The sequence below is a fragment of the Rana temporaria genome, chromosome 8 (genome assembly GCF_905171775.1).
Source record: "Rana temporaria chromosome 8, aRanTem1.1, whole genome shotgun sequence".
NCBI lineage: Eukaryota > Metazoa > Chordata > Amphibia > Anura > Ranidae > Rana > Rana temporaria.
In genome coordinates, this window is record NC_053496.1 from 174,321,819 (window position 1) to 174,335,255 (window position 13,437).

A 13,437-nucleotide genomic window follows, 5' to 3' on the forward strand; every position below is an offset into this window, starting at 1 on the left:
GAAGTTGGATTTGTATTAAGAGTGGGGTTAACGTTAGGGTTGTGTTAGACATTAGGGTGAGGTCAAGGGTTACATTTTTGGGGCTGATTTGAGAATGAGGTCAAGGGTTACGTTTTGGGGTTAGTTTGATGGTGAGGTCAAGGATTACATTTGGGGTTGGGAGTGAGGTCAAAGGTTATGTTTTTGGGGTCAGTTGAAGGGTAAGGTCAAGGGTTATGTTTTTGGGGTCGATTTGAGAGTGAGGTCAATGGTAACATTTTTGGGGTTGGTTTGAGAATGAGGTCAGGGGTTACATTTTTGGGGCTAATTTGATGGTGAGAACAAGGGTTATGTTTTGAAATTAATCTGAGAGTAAGGTCAAGGGTTACATCTTTGGGGTTGATTTGATGGCAGGGATGGACTGGCCATTGGGACTACAGGGAGTTTCCCGGTGGGCCGATGGCTCAGTGGGCCGGCTTCAGTGACAGCAGACCGCTGCCCCCCTCTGCTCCTTTGTCTCTCCCTTCCCGCAGCGCTCACCGCCTCTCCCTCCCCACAGCGCTCACCTGGGGGAACAGAGAAGCAGGGGGAGGACCAGAGGAGTAGGGGGGATGACAGAGGAGCATGGGGGAGGGGACAGACAGCTGGCTCAACAGCTATGGCCTGGGAGTTTCTCACTTCTGCCTAATCTTGTCCCATAATGGGGGGACACTGAACTGATTCTTTGCCCCGGGTGAAATAATGTCTAGCTTCCCCACTGGTACTGCCTATAAGAGTACCAGTACCAGCCGTTCTACTGTAATAAAGTAGTGGCTAGTGGCTAGTGAAGGGGGAGAGGGGGTGCGGGTGGCCGAGGGGGGGGGGGTGTGGGAATTGTCCCGCCGCCATGGGAGAGACCTGTCAAAGTGGGCCAGTCTAGATGAAGTCCAGGGCCAAATATTTGTCCCAGACCAGCCCTGTTTGATGGTAAGGTTGAGGGTTAAGTTTTTGGTGTTATTTTCATGGATGATTTGAGAGTGGGATCATAATTTACATTTTTGGGGTTAGCTTAATGGTGAGATCAAGGGTTACTTTTTGGGGTTGATTTGAGAGTGAGGTCAATGGTTATATTTTTTGTGGTTAGGTGGAGGGTAAGGTCAACGGTTACATTTTTGGGGCTGAGTTGAGAGTGAGATCAGGGGTTATGTTTTTGGGGTTAATTTTATGGTGAGGTCAAGGGTTATGTTTTGGTGTTGATTTTTAGAGTGAGGTCAAAGGTTATGTTTTGGGGGTTAGTTGAAGGGTAAGGTCAAGGGTTATGTTTTTGGGGTTGATTTGAGAGTGAGGTCAAGGGTTATGTTTTTGGGGTTAGTTGAAGGGTAAGGTCAAGGGTTATGTTTTTGGGGTTGATTTGAGAGTGAGATCAAAGGTTATGGGGGTTAAAGGGTAAGGTCAAGGGTTATGTTTTTTGGGTTAGTTGGAAGGTGGTGTCAAGGGTAACACTTTTGGGGTTGGTTTGAGAATGAGGTCAGGGGTTACATTTTTGGGGTTAATTTGATGGTGAGAACAAGGGTTATGTTTTGTAATTAATCTGAGAGTGGGGTTGATTTGATGGTAAGGTCGAGGGTTATGTTTTTGGTGTTAGTTTGATGGTAAGGTCAAGTGGTAAATTTTGTGGGGTTGATTTGAGAGTGGGGTCATAGGCTATGTTTTTGTGGTTAGCTGGAGGATGAGGTCGTTACGTTTTAGGGGTTGATTTGAGAGTGAGGTCAGAGGTTACATTTTTGAGGTTAGCTTGATGGTGAGATCAAGGGTTACTTTTTGGGGTTGATTTGAGTGTGAGGTCAAGGGTTATATTTTTTGTGGTTAGGTGGAGGGTGAGGTCAACGGTTACATTTTTGGGGCTGAGTTGAGAGTGAGGTCAGGGGTTATGTTTTTGGGGTTAGTTTTATGGTGAGGTCAAGGGTTATGTTTTGGTGTTGATTTTGGTGTTAACCTTAGACCTCACTCTAAAAATTATGTTTTGGGGGTTAGTTGAAGGGTAAGGTCAAGGGTTATGTTTTTGGGGTTGATTTGAGTGTGAGGTCAAGGGTTATATTTGTTGTGGTTAGGTGGAGGGTGAGATCAACGGTTACATTTTTGGGGCTGAGTTGAGAGTGAGGTCAGGGGTTATGTTTTTAGGGTTGATTAAATGGCGAGGTCAAGGATTACATTTTGGAGTTCATTTGAGAGTGAGGTCAAGGGTAACATTTTTTGGGGTTAGTTTGATGGTGAGATCAAGGGTTACGCTTTTGGTGTTGATTTTTAGGTCAAGGGTTGCGTTTTTGGAGCTAGTTTGGGGGTTAGGTCAAGGGTTATATTTTTTTAAGGTTGATTTAACAGTGAGGTCGAGGGCTACTGTTTCCAGGCAAGGAGAACAGTCTGTTACCTCATACTACGTTTTTGGTCGCAGCGTGGTCGGTTTTTGCGTAATGCTATTTTATTTTTTGGGGTTTGACAGCTTAAGTGTATAAACTTTGCTGGCTGTAAATTTACTGAGCTGCTGACAGTGTGCTTACACTCCCTCACAGCAAACTCAGTTTACTCCGTTTTGTATTTGTTTTTCACAATGTGTCCATTGCCCTCATCTTTAATGGCGGCTTTATCCACCATGCCCTTACCTAATATGGCTGCCCTCCTATTCTATGCCTCTGGAGATCGCTAGCTTGCAGTCACGGCGGGAAACCACGCCCCCCTAAGGCCAATTTAGCTCCAACTCTGAGGTTGATAGTTGTCGGCCATTTTGTTGTAGTCCACAATTACACACGCCGAACAGTGCCCCGAATTCTTAAATCTCGCACTGCTGCCGCTCCCCAGGAGTTCGTTTATGACCCCTTTTTGAAATTCATTTTACAACGTGAAACGCTCCGTTTCTATGGAAACGTCTGACGCGGCGGCCATGTTGGATCCGGGCAGCGGCGGAATCGGAAGTCGGGCGCTCCAGGGCTTCTTACGGGGTGTCCGGCGGGCGATTACGGGTGGTATTTTTCTTCACCCTGGCGGTCACACAGCTGTGGAAAAGTGAAAGCGTAACGTACGCTGCGCTTTGCTTTATAGGGCGACTTCCGGTGGCGGGGCGGCCATGTTGGATAAGGGCAATACAGCGGAAGTGGTCTGTGGATGGTAGGGAGGGGGGCTGGCTGGCGATGTGGTTTCTGATTGTGGTGCTGAGAAGGAGGAGGGGAGGTATTGGTGAGTGGGGGTGAGGGAAGAGAAGTAGGGGGATGAAATGGGTGTCATAGGAATATATTGGGGAATATACAGAGAGATAGATGGAATGGAGCCTCTGACTTGCGTCTGTAGGAGATGAAGGACGCGGTGACACCAAGCCGGGGGCCACGGTGACATATTTACCCCCCTGAGCTGCGGAATTCGTACATTTCGTCATGTGGAGCGTAAGAGAGGTGAGGTCACGGTGGCGCCGTGCTTCGGGGGTTATTATTTATATATACACTGCATAATAATTGAATACTAAGGCCCGGATTCACAAAGCACTTACGCCGACGTATCTCGAGATACGCCGCGTAAGTGTAACTATGCGCCGTCGTATGTGTGCGCCGTGCCCACAATCTGAGATACGCCTAAAAATAGGCTTCCTACGACCGACGTAACTTGCCTACGCCGTCGTATCGTGGGCGCATATTTACGCTGGGCGCATTTGCCGCTCCCATAGATATGCAAATGAGGGAGATACGCCGATTCACAAACGTAGTTGCGCCCGGCGCATAATATACGCGGTTTGCGTAATTCGTACCTCCGGCGTAAAGTTATTCCCCATAGAGGAGGCGCAACTCATGCAAAGGTATGGACCAGGGAACACAAGCCGTCGTATCTTTTGTCGTTTACGTTGTATGTGAATATGACTAGGCGTAGGTTACGTTCACGTCGTAGGCAGTAATTCGACGTATCTTAGGCAGTTGTCTCGACGCGATTCTGAGCATGCGCACTGGGATGCGGCCACGGGACGGCGCATTCGCCGTTCATTTTAAGTACTTTTATGGCGCTTGGCCCATCATTTGCATGGGGTCACACCTCATTAGCATGGCTCACGCCCACTTCCACCTACGCTGGCTTACGCCGAGGAAACCCAGCGTATCTTTAACAGCGAGTGCTTTGTGAATCCAGTGCTTGCCTCTGTGCGCTGCGCCCGCGTAGTGTAAAAGAGATACGCTACGGCGGCATAAATATGCGCCGATGTATGTGAATCCGGGCCTAAATCTAAACATAACCCAGATGTCGATGTTGAACCCCGTTGCCCACCCAGTAGATGGATATGATTCGGCCAGGGCGGGCATTTACTATCAGGTAGCCAATAACTAGAAGAGTTTGGTGGGATTGTTTAGTCTTCAGATGTTACGTAGTAAGTGAGGTTAAAAAAAAGACATCAAGTCCGACCTATAAGATGGGACCGGCTGAATCCCGGCCTACACTGCCCCGCGGAGCCACTCTTATGTTGATTTGTTAGAAGATGTAAGAGATTCTGGGAATGTTCCTTAACAAGGCTCCTTTTTTATTTTCACTGAGCAGGATTAAATCGTATCCGGGAGGTCCAACAACCGTCCTTGTGTGCCGCATCCACCGATCGGGAGCAGAGACCCAACACGGCTCCTTCACCTCACATCCCGAGAGCAGAGGTGAACGCTGGCCCAAAGCTTCTGATAGACCACGGAAACATGGCGAGCCAGCCGGCCCTCACATCACCGGGTAAGAGGAGACCTTATTGTAGCAGAGTGAGAAGTGCAGAGGGTCCGCCTAGATCCCCCATCATCTGATAAATACGTAGAAACATTGGGGTGGATTCAAGAAGCAATTGCGCCTGTGTAACCATAGGTTACACAGCGCAATTGCTTACTTGCCCCGGCGCAACGAGTGCTCCTGATTCAGGAACATCGTAACGCCGACTGCAGCCTAAGATATGCGTGGCATAAGGCTCTTATGCCCGCATATCTTAGGCTGCATTCTTGCGATGGCCGCTAGGTGGCGTTCCCGTTGTGCTCAGCGTATAGTATGCAAATTGCATACTAACGCCGATTCACAACGTTGCGCGAGCCCTGCGTACGCAATTTACGTCGTTTCCGTACGGCGGTTTTTGCGTAAGGCTGCCCCTGGGGCAGGGGCAGCCAATGTTACGTATACCCGTCGTTCCCGCGTCGCGAAATTTCAAATTTACGTAGTTTGCGTAAGTGAATCGTGAATGGCGCTGGACGCCATTCACGTTCACTTTGAAGCAAACGTCCTTGCGACGTCATTTGCCGCAATGCACGTCGGGAAAGTTTCCCGACGGAGCATGCGCTCTACGCTCGGCGCGGGAATGTGCCTAATTTAAATGATTCCCGCCCCTTACGGGATCATTTAAATTGCGCCGGGCATTTTGCCGGCGCGCTCACGCAATTTACGGAGCTTCTGCTCCGTGAATCGAGGGCAGCGCAAAAAAATTGCAGGGGCACAGGGCAAAATCGTTGCCCTGCGCCTCCGTAATAAATGCGCAAATCTACTTGAATCCGGCCCAATGGGCACAATTCACTAACCACTTCAGCCCCGGAAGGTTTTACCCCGTTAATGACCAGGCCATTTTTTGCGCCGTTACTTTAACCCCTATGCGCCGACCATAAGCAGATTTACTTTCATGGCGCCGATTTAAAAAAAAAAAAATACGACAGTATTCATAATCGCCGATTTTGGCGATCTGAATACTTTTAAATGCAAAGGAGGGAATTTGGGGTCTTTTTAGATCCCTCCATAAAGAGTACCTGTCAGTGCCTATTACTGTCACAAAGGATGATTACCGTATTTATCGGCGTATACCGCGCACTATTTTGCCCTGAAAATCAGGGCAAAATCGTGGGTGCGCGATATACGCCGATACCCGCTTTCCCGCGCCGAGTTTTGAATACTGCGCCGACATATACCGAGCGCAGTACACTCGGGTATAGTCGGCCAGTCTCGGCTTCTTCCGCGCTCACGTCCTGGACGTACAGGACATGAGCGCGACAGTTGCCGAGCCTGCCCGAATGTACTGCGCTCGGTATATGCCGGCGCAGTATTCAAACTCGGCGCGGGAAATGAGCGAGGAGGACGCCGGACCCGACGAAGAGGACACCCGAAGCCGCAGACGGATGCCGGACCCGCCGATGGACGCCGCGCAAGACACCAAAACTGTAAGTACAAAAAAAATATTTTTTTCCACAGGAATGGGGGCAACTTTAGGGGTGCGCGCTATACGCGGGAGCGCGCTATACCCCGATAAATACGGTACATTCCTTGTGACAGCAATAAAAGTGATCAGAATTATTATTTTTTTTTTTTTTAAAGGGACAGTGTAGAAAAAAAATAAGAAAAAAAAAATAAAGCACCCACGCCGCACGTGCTCCCACAGCAAAGAAAATATATATATATATGAAATTGCGCACACTTGTGGAATGGCGACAAACTACATTACCTAAAAAATCTCCATAGGCAACGCTTTAAATAAACTTTTTTTTACGGTCACCAGGTTAGAGTTACAGAGGAGGTCTTGTGCTAGAATTATTGCTCTCACTCTGATGGTCGCGGTAATACCTCACATGTATGATTTGAACACGGTTTACATATATAGGCGTGATCTATATATATATATATATATAATTGACAGCAGTGGGAGCCAATGGCGCCACTGCTGTGCCATCCAATCAGGAGGGAGACTCTCAGACTGACAAGGCACTTGGCATCGCTGAATATAGATGGAGCTCAAGTGTGGGGCAGCACAGTGGTTAGCACCTTCACCTAACAGGAAAAAGGGTCGCTGGTTCAAATCCTGACCACGACGCCGCCTGCCAGTAGTTTGCATGTTCTCCCTGTGCCTGGAACTCCGGTTTCCTCCCACAATCGGATCCTGTCTAAATAAATCTGATAAACACATAGAAACAATGTATTCAGTCAGTGTGTGTGTGTTTCCTACAGATGGGTCCAGTAATGGGAACCCACCAGAGAGATGTCCCTGTCCTCTGTATTCCCAGCTAACATTGGGGCCCAAACTGTAGGGTGGTGCACATTATTGTAAAGGAGAGAGCAGTACGGAGGCTCCACCTAGATCCCCCATCATCTGATAAACACATAGAAACAATGTATTCAGTCAGTGTGTGTGTTTCCTACAGATGGATCCAGTAATGGGAACCCACCAGAGAGATGTCCCCGTCCTCTGTATTCCCGGGATTCCACACAGGAAGGTCACACCATCCCTCACCATCATCAGGTAGGTGGAGATGAGCATTCTAACATTATCACATTCTGGTTAGCCTGCACCTCTTGGCTCCTCCCAGGACCATGACTTTTTATTTTATGTCTTTTTTAAAACAGAAGAAGAATCTGGGAGACTTTAAGATCAACATTTTTGAAAAAGAGGCAAAGGGGGGGATTGTGATACCAATGACAGTGAAAGGAGAGGAGGATGTGATACCGGTAATCGTGAAAGGCGAAGAAGAAGGAACACCAGTGATCTTAAAGGAGGAGGATCTGGTGATACCGGTCATTGTGAAGGAGGAGGAAGATTCTCTAGAGACCGCAACGGGTAGGTATTCACCATTACAACCATCTCGTCTTCTCCCCTCTTCTATGTTCTCTGTAGGTGTTGTGTGAGGAGCCATCACTCCATGCTGGACTCTCTGCCTTATATTATTAAATTGCCAGTTGCCAAGAGACGCACCCTTTTATTTTTATTATTACAGTTATTTAGTGCCCACAATTTACGCTTATTATATATTCACATCAGTCCCTGCCCTTAACCTCATAGTGGCGATAGTACGCAAATGTGCTTCCTTTCAGATGGTGGGCCTTGATGCAGAGAGGCCACATATTTGCAGTGGCGGCTGGTGCTCAACATTTTTGGGGGGGGCGCAAACGGAAAAATAAAAAAATTGCAGCCTCACTGTGCCCATCAAACGCAGCCACTGTGCCATCAATTGTCACCACTGTGCCATGTTATCAAATGCAGTCACTATGCCATCAATTCGCACCACTGTGCCATGCCATCAAACGCAGCCAATGTGCCATGCCATCAAACGCAGCCACTGTGCCATCAATTCGCACCACTGTGCCATGCCATCAAACGCAGTCACTGTGCCATGCCATCAAACGCAGTCACTGTGCCATCAATTGTCACCACTGTGCCATGCATCAAACGCAGCCACTGTGCCATAAATTATCACCACTGTGCCATGTTATCAAATGCAGTCACTATGCCATCAATTCGCACCACTGTGCCATGCCATCAAACGCAGTCACTGTGCCCATCAATTCGCACCACTGTGCCATGCCATCAAACGCAGTCACTGTGCCATGCCATCAAACACATCCACTGTTCCATTAATTGTCACCACTGTGCCATGCCATCAAACGCAGCCACTGTGCCCCTCAATTGTCGCCACTGTGCCCATTGTTGCCACTGTGCATGTCACTGTGCCCTTTAATTGTCGCCACTGTGCCCATTGTCGCCACTGTGCCCATTGATGCCACTGTGCCCTTTGTCGCCTCTGTGCCCATTGTCGCCGCTGTGCCCTGTAAAATGCACTTGCCTTTCTCCTTCTATGTCCCTCGATGTCTTCTCCCGCCTTGGTGACGCTTCAGCCAATCAGGTTACAGATAACCAGAATCGGTGAACCTGATTGGCTGAGACGGCCGTCAGTCTTATCCAAGGAACGCACCTCCCGTACGTTCCGAAGATAAGCATCCGGGAGACGAGGGCTGTACTCGGAAAGCCTATCAGAGCCGCTGGCTCTGATAGGCACTTCCGCACAGCCAACCAGCTGCCGTTATTCAGGTGGTCGGTGCTCAAGGTCCGGCCATCTGAATAGACCAGCGGCAGCTGGCAACAATAACATACATTCATGCAATGCATGAATGTATGTTATTTCAGTGGCGGTGCGGAACCAGAGGGGGCGGTGCTCCAGCGCCCTCTATAGACAGCAAAATGTGAACCAACCTGTGCCAAGAGCGTGCGTCCTGCTCACTCCAGACACAGTTACCACTGCTTGTGATAGGGAGCTGTCCAATCATGTCACATGATCATAAACCCAACCTCCGGGCATCAGAAACCCCTTAAAAGGCCGTTAAGGAGGTTACAATCTAAGGTCCCTATCTTGCATGCATACGAGCACATACTTGGGCCAATTTAGAAAGGAGCCAATTAGCCTACCACCATGTCTTTAGCATGTGGGAGGAAGCCAACGGGAAAATATGCAAACTCCATGCAGGTATTGTCATGGTTGGGATTCAAAACGAGTATACTAGGGCTGCGCAGCTTGGTAGATGCCCCAGGTGGCCTCAGTGTGTCATCCAGAGCTGCACTGGCCTGATAGAACTTTCAAATAACCCAAATGTCTATTCTGTATAAAGTGGTTGGACTCTACTGGATCATCTGAGACTCACCACTGGCCAAAATATTTCCATTTTGGTACCTTGGGCCCGCTTTGTATTCTTTAATCTTACTTCACAAGGACAAATTATTTGTAGCATGTATTCCATGTTCATGTTCACTAATGGCCAACTGATCTCCAACACAAGCTCCCTTTCAAAGGAGATCAGTTAGGCCCCTTTCACACGGGGTGGATCAGTAATGATCCGCCCCGTGCACCTCCGCTTGCTCAGCGGGGATCGCTCCGTTGATCCCCGTTGAGCCGGCGGATGACAGGGTGGTCCCTGCACACTGTGCAGGGACCGCCCTGTCTTTTCTCCGCTCTCCCCTATGGGGGGATGGGATGAACACGGAACGTCTGTCCGTATTCATCCGATCCGATCCGCCAGACGGATGGAAAAGTAGGTTTTTCCTCCGTCACACTTTGGCGGATTGGAGCGGGGCGGATGTCACCGTAGAGAAGCACGGAGCGCCCGTTCAGGTCTGCAAAAAAAACTGACAGGCGGACCGTGTGAAAGAGCCCTTATACTTACCCATCCAGCGGGTAGCTACTCCAACCTTCTGCTGCTAGCATCCGACACTTCCAATGGGGGTGTCAGATGGGTGTCCCCCACCATGTGCTGTGGTCTCACAGCTGTAAATCTTAGTTTGAATGCAGACAATAAAGTGGTTCTAAAGGCTCAAGGTTTTTTACCTTCATGCAGGTGTGCAGCAGCCCCCCCCCCAATGCATAAAAAAAAAAACAAGGCGAATCGGCGCAAATATGCAAGTACTTGTGAGGGCCTGGAGTTCTCAAATAGGATCAATGCAAATGAGTTCTATCAGGATCGATAAAATAGTCCACAGTGTCCATCTACAGTCCATGCATAGGCTTACTTGAGTGGCAGCTCAGTGGGGGGCAAGAAGGATCTTTGGGAACAACTGAGGAGAAAGAGCAAGCGCCAAACTAAGTGTAGCATATATGGATGTTTATTGGAGATAAGAAGACTTGTACTCACAAGAGTTTTTTTTTGTCTATAGAGCACAGGCACTAGGATGCAGCTTTTTATGTGACAGAGGAGATGAACAGATCAGGGATAGTGAGAGATGACAGGCAAAGAGGGGGAGGGGGGGAGGAGACTCAGGGAGAGCTGCAGATAGTAGTGTATGATGGAGACATGTACAGGGAGGGTGAGGGGGGTGGGGGCACAGGGAGAGCTGCAGATAGCAGTGTATGATGGGCATTGAGCACTGAGGTATATCTACATCAACAGAGCGGGGCGTCAGGGTTGCCTCTGCGTTTGATGAACTCAGAAGGATGACCCCTGGTGGATTCTGACGTGGAACGCACAGGAAACCGATGATGATGTCAGTTCCCGGATGTGCAAGAAAACGTGGGCAACATGTTTGCAGAGTATGCGCTCCTTCTTTAGGGCTTTTAAGTAAAGTTGGTGTAATTATACCTCAGTGATTAATGCCCATGATGTTTTAACTCTTGTGAGTACAAGTCGTCTTCTCTCCATTAAATATTCATATATGCTACACCTAGTTTGGCGCTTGTGCTTTCTTCTCAGTTACCCCCCTAATGCTTACCTGAGCCACATCGCGATCCAGTGATGTGCACGAGATCCTTGGCTCTCCAGGGACTCTCCCTCCTCATTGGCTGAGACAGCAGCGGAAGCCATTGGCTCCCACTGCTGTCAATCACAGCCAGAGAGAGGGGGTGGGGCTGAGCCGTGGCTCTGTGCCTGAATGGACACACGCAGAGCAGCAGCTCGGCATCCCCCACAGCAAGCTGCTTGCTCTGGTGGCAGGGGGGAGGAGCCAGGAGCGGCGGCGGGGGACCTGAGAAGAAGAGGATTGGGGCTGCTCTGTCTAAAACCATTACAGAGCAGGTAAGTATAACATGTTTGTTATTTAAAAAAAAAAATGTGCCTTCAGTATGGCGATACAACAATGGATGAGAAGGGTTGAGGATATCAGGGAGGTGGAAAGTCTCACGATCTCCATTAAGAACACACACACAAAATACATGGTTTTATTAGATTACGTTTTAACTCATTTGTAATTGTATTTTTATTTATCTTAACAGGTGGCCCATCCAGCATGGACGCTTTGGAGGGTGGCGTCATATCATCTCAAAATTGCGACAATGAGGATAATGCCATCAGGGACGATTCTTCAGGAGAATATTTATTCAATCGAATTATACACCCTGGCTATCACTATGCAAACTCACAAGTGTACCCCTCTAATTGTGAGGGTACGTCAGATACCTTTAACACAAATATCTATCGGCATCCGACCAATCCGGGCCTTTCCGAGCAGTCCTATCTCTATCAGCAGAGTAAGAGTCAGACCGCCACCAAGCTGTTTTCCTGCACGGAATGCGGGCGAGAGTTTGACGATAAGCGGAAGCTCATTCGGCACCAGCGACACCACACTGGGCTAAAGCCCTTTTCTTGCCCGGAGTGCAGGAAGTGCTTCGCCGAAGCAGCCCAACTCCGGAAGCATCAGAAGACCCACACAGATGCAGAATTTCCCTGCCCGGAGTGCGGGAAGGGTTTTAGAGAGAGGTGTCGGCTCGTCGCCCATCAGGCCATCCACCGAGGCGAGAAGCCTTATGGGTGTACAGAGTGCGGAAAACGTTTCATGACCAAAGACAATCTCGCCAGCCACGAACGGGTGCACACTGGAGAGAAGCCGTTTTCCTGCTGCGAGTGCGGCAGAGCCTTCGCCTGGTCCTCACACCTCCGAAAACACATGAAGATTCATGGCGTGGAAATGCCGTTCTCCTGCTCCGAATGCGGCAGAGGATTTATGGCGGAAGCGACGCTCAACCGACACCAGGCCACTCACGCCAACAAGAAACCTTACACCTGCACGGAGTGCGGGAAAGGCTTTTCCGACCGGTCGTACCTCTCGCGACATCACAGGATCCACACCGGCGAGAGGCCGTTCTCGTGCACGCTGTGCGGTAGGGAATTTGTGGACAAGTCAAACTTCATCAAACATCAGCAGCGTCACGCTGGGATCAAACCGTACTCGTGCTCGGAGTGTGGCAAAGAGTTTGCTGACAAATCAAGTTTAATCAGACATCAGCCGCTCCACACTGGGCTCAAACCGTTTTCCTGTACAGAGTGCGGTAAAGAATTTATAGGCAAGTCCAATTTTCTTAGACACCAGCGACTCCATAGCGGAATTAAACCATTTGCATGTTCGGAGTGTGGCAGAGAGCTGGCGGATAAATCAAGTTTAATTCGGCATCAGCAGATACATGTTGCGGTTTTACATTCAAACTAACTTTGGAGGACACTGTGGCCTCCATGCTGAGTAGCTCGATATTACATTGCTTTCATTCAGTTGGCCGTCCCACTAGCTAAAGGCCATCGGCTGCCATAGAACGGCCCTGAACTTATGAAAGTGTAGGCTGGAGCGTTGCCTGGTTCGAAGCACCAATCACTTTCGGTGGTCTGTTGCCTCTCTAATGAGTATTTGCACAGCACAAGAGGGAGCAGTCCCTCTGAGGATGACCCAAGGTAGACATCGGCCAGGGATCCATATGCTTATCTCAGAATGAGCTGATTATCACAAAGTGATGGGTGAAATTGAAGGCATTGGGCCAGATTCTCAGTGGAGATACGACGGCGCATCTCCAGATACGACGGCGCATCTCCAGATACGCCGTCGTATCTATGCGCCTGATTCATAGGATCAGTTACGCATAGATTCCCCTTAGATCCGACAGGCGTAAGTCTCTTACGCCGTCAGATCGTAACTGCATATTTACGCTGGCCGCTAGGGGCGTGTACACTGATTTACGCGTTGAAATATGTAAATCAGCTAGATACGCGAATTCACGAACGTACGCCCGGCCGACGCAGTACATTTAAGCCGTTTACGTTAGGCTTTTCCCGGCGTATAGTTACCCCTGCTATATGGTGGCGTAAGTGCGGCGTATTAATGTTAATTATGGCCGTCGTTCCCGCGTCGAAATTTAAAAAAGTTAAGTCGTTTGCGTAACTCGTCCGTGAATAGGGCTGAACGTAATTTACGTCCACGTCAAAACCAAT

General features: G+C 49.1%; 1 protein-coding gene and 1 long non-coding RNA gene across 2 annotated transcripts; both read left to right on the forward strand.

Moving 5' to 3' along the window:
• The first annotated feature begins 3,169 nt into the window (after positions 1-3,169).
• Positions 3,170-7,170, forward strand: LOC120909451. The gene is made up of 3 exons (XR_005741268.1): positions 3,170-3,401; positions 4,525-4,701; positions 7,131-7,170. It is a non-coding gene; the product is annotated as an uncharacterized LOC120909451 (long non-coding RNA).
• A 20-nt stretch (positions 7,171-7,190) lies between these two features.
• Positions 7,191-13,032, forward strand: LOC120909452 (zinc finger protein OZF-like). The gene is made up of 3 exons (XM_040321228.1): positions 7,191-7,228; positions 7,333-7,543; positions 11,457-13,032. The coding sequence occupies exons 2-3, from the start codon at positions 7,402-7,404 to the stop codon at positions 12,665-12,667; spliced, it is 1,353 nt and encodes a 450-aa protein (XP_040177162.1). The 5' UTR covers positions 7,191-7,228; positions 7,333-7,401; the 3' UTR covers positions 12,668-13,032.
• The last annotated feature ends 405 nt before the right edge of the window (positions 13,033-13,437 follow it).

Bases quoted from the DNA above. Each gene is read 5' to 3' on its own strand.
- LOC120909452 (XM_040321228.1), top strand. From the start codon at position 7,402: ATGACAGTGAAAGGAGAGGAGGATGTGATACCGGTAATCGTGAAAGGC. The intron at 7,544-11,456 runs GTAGGTATTCAC...TTATCTTAACAG, and splicing joins TTCTCTAGAGACCGCAACGG to GTGGCCCATCCAGCATGGAC.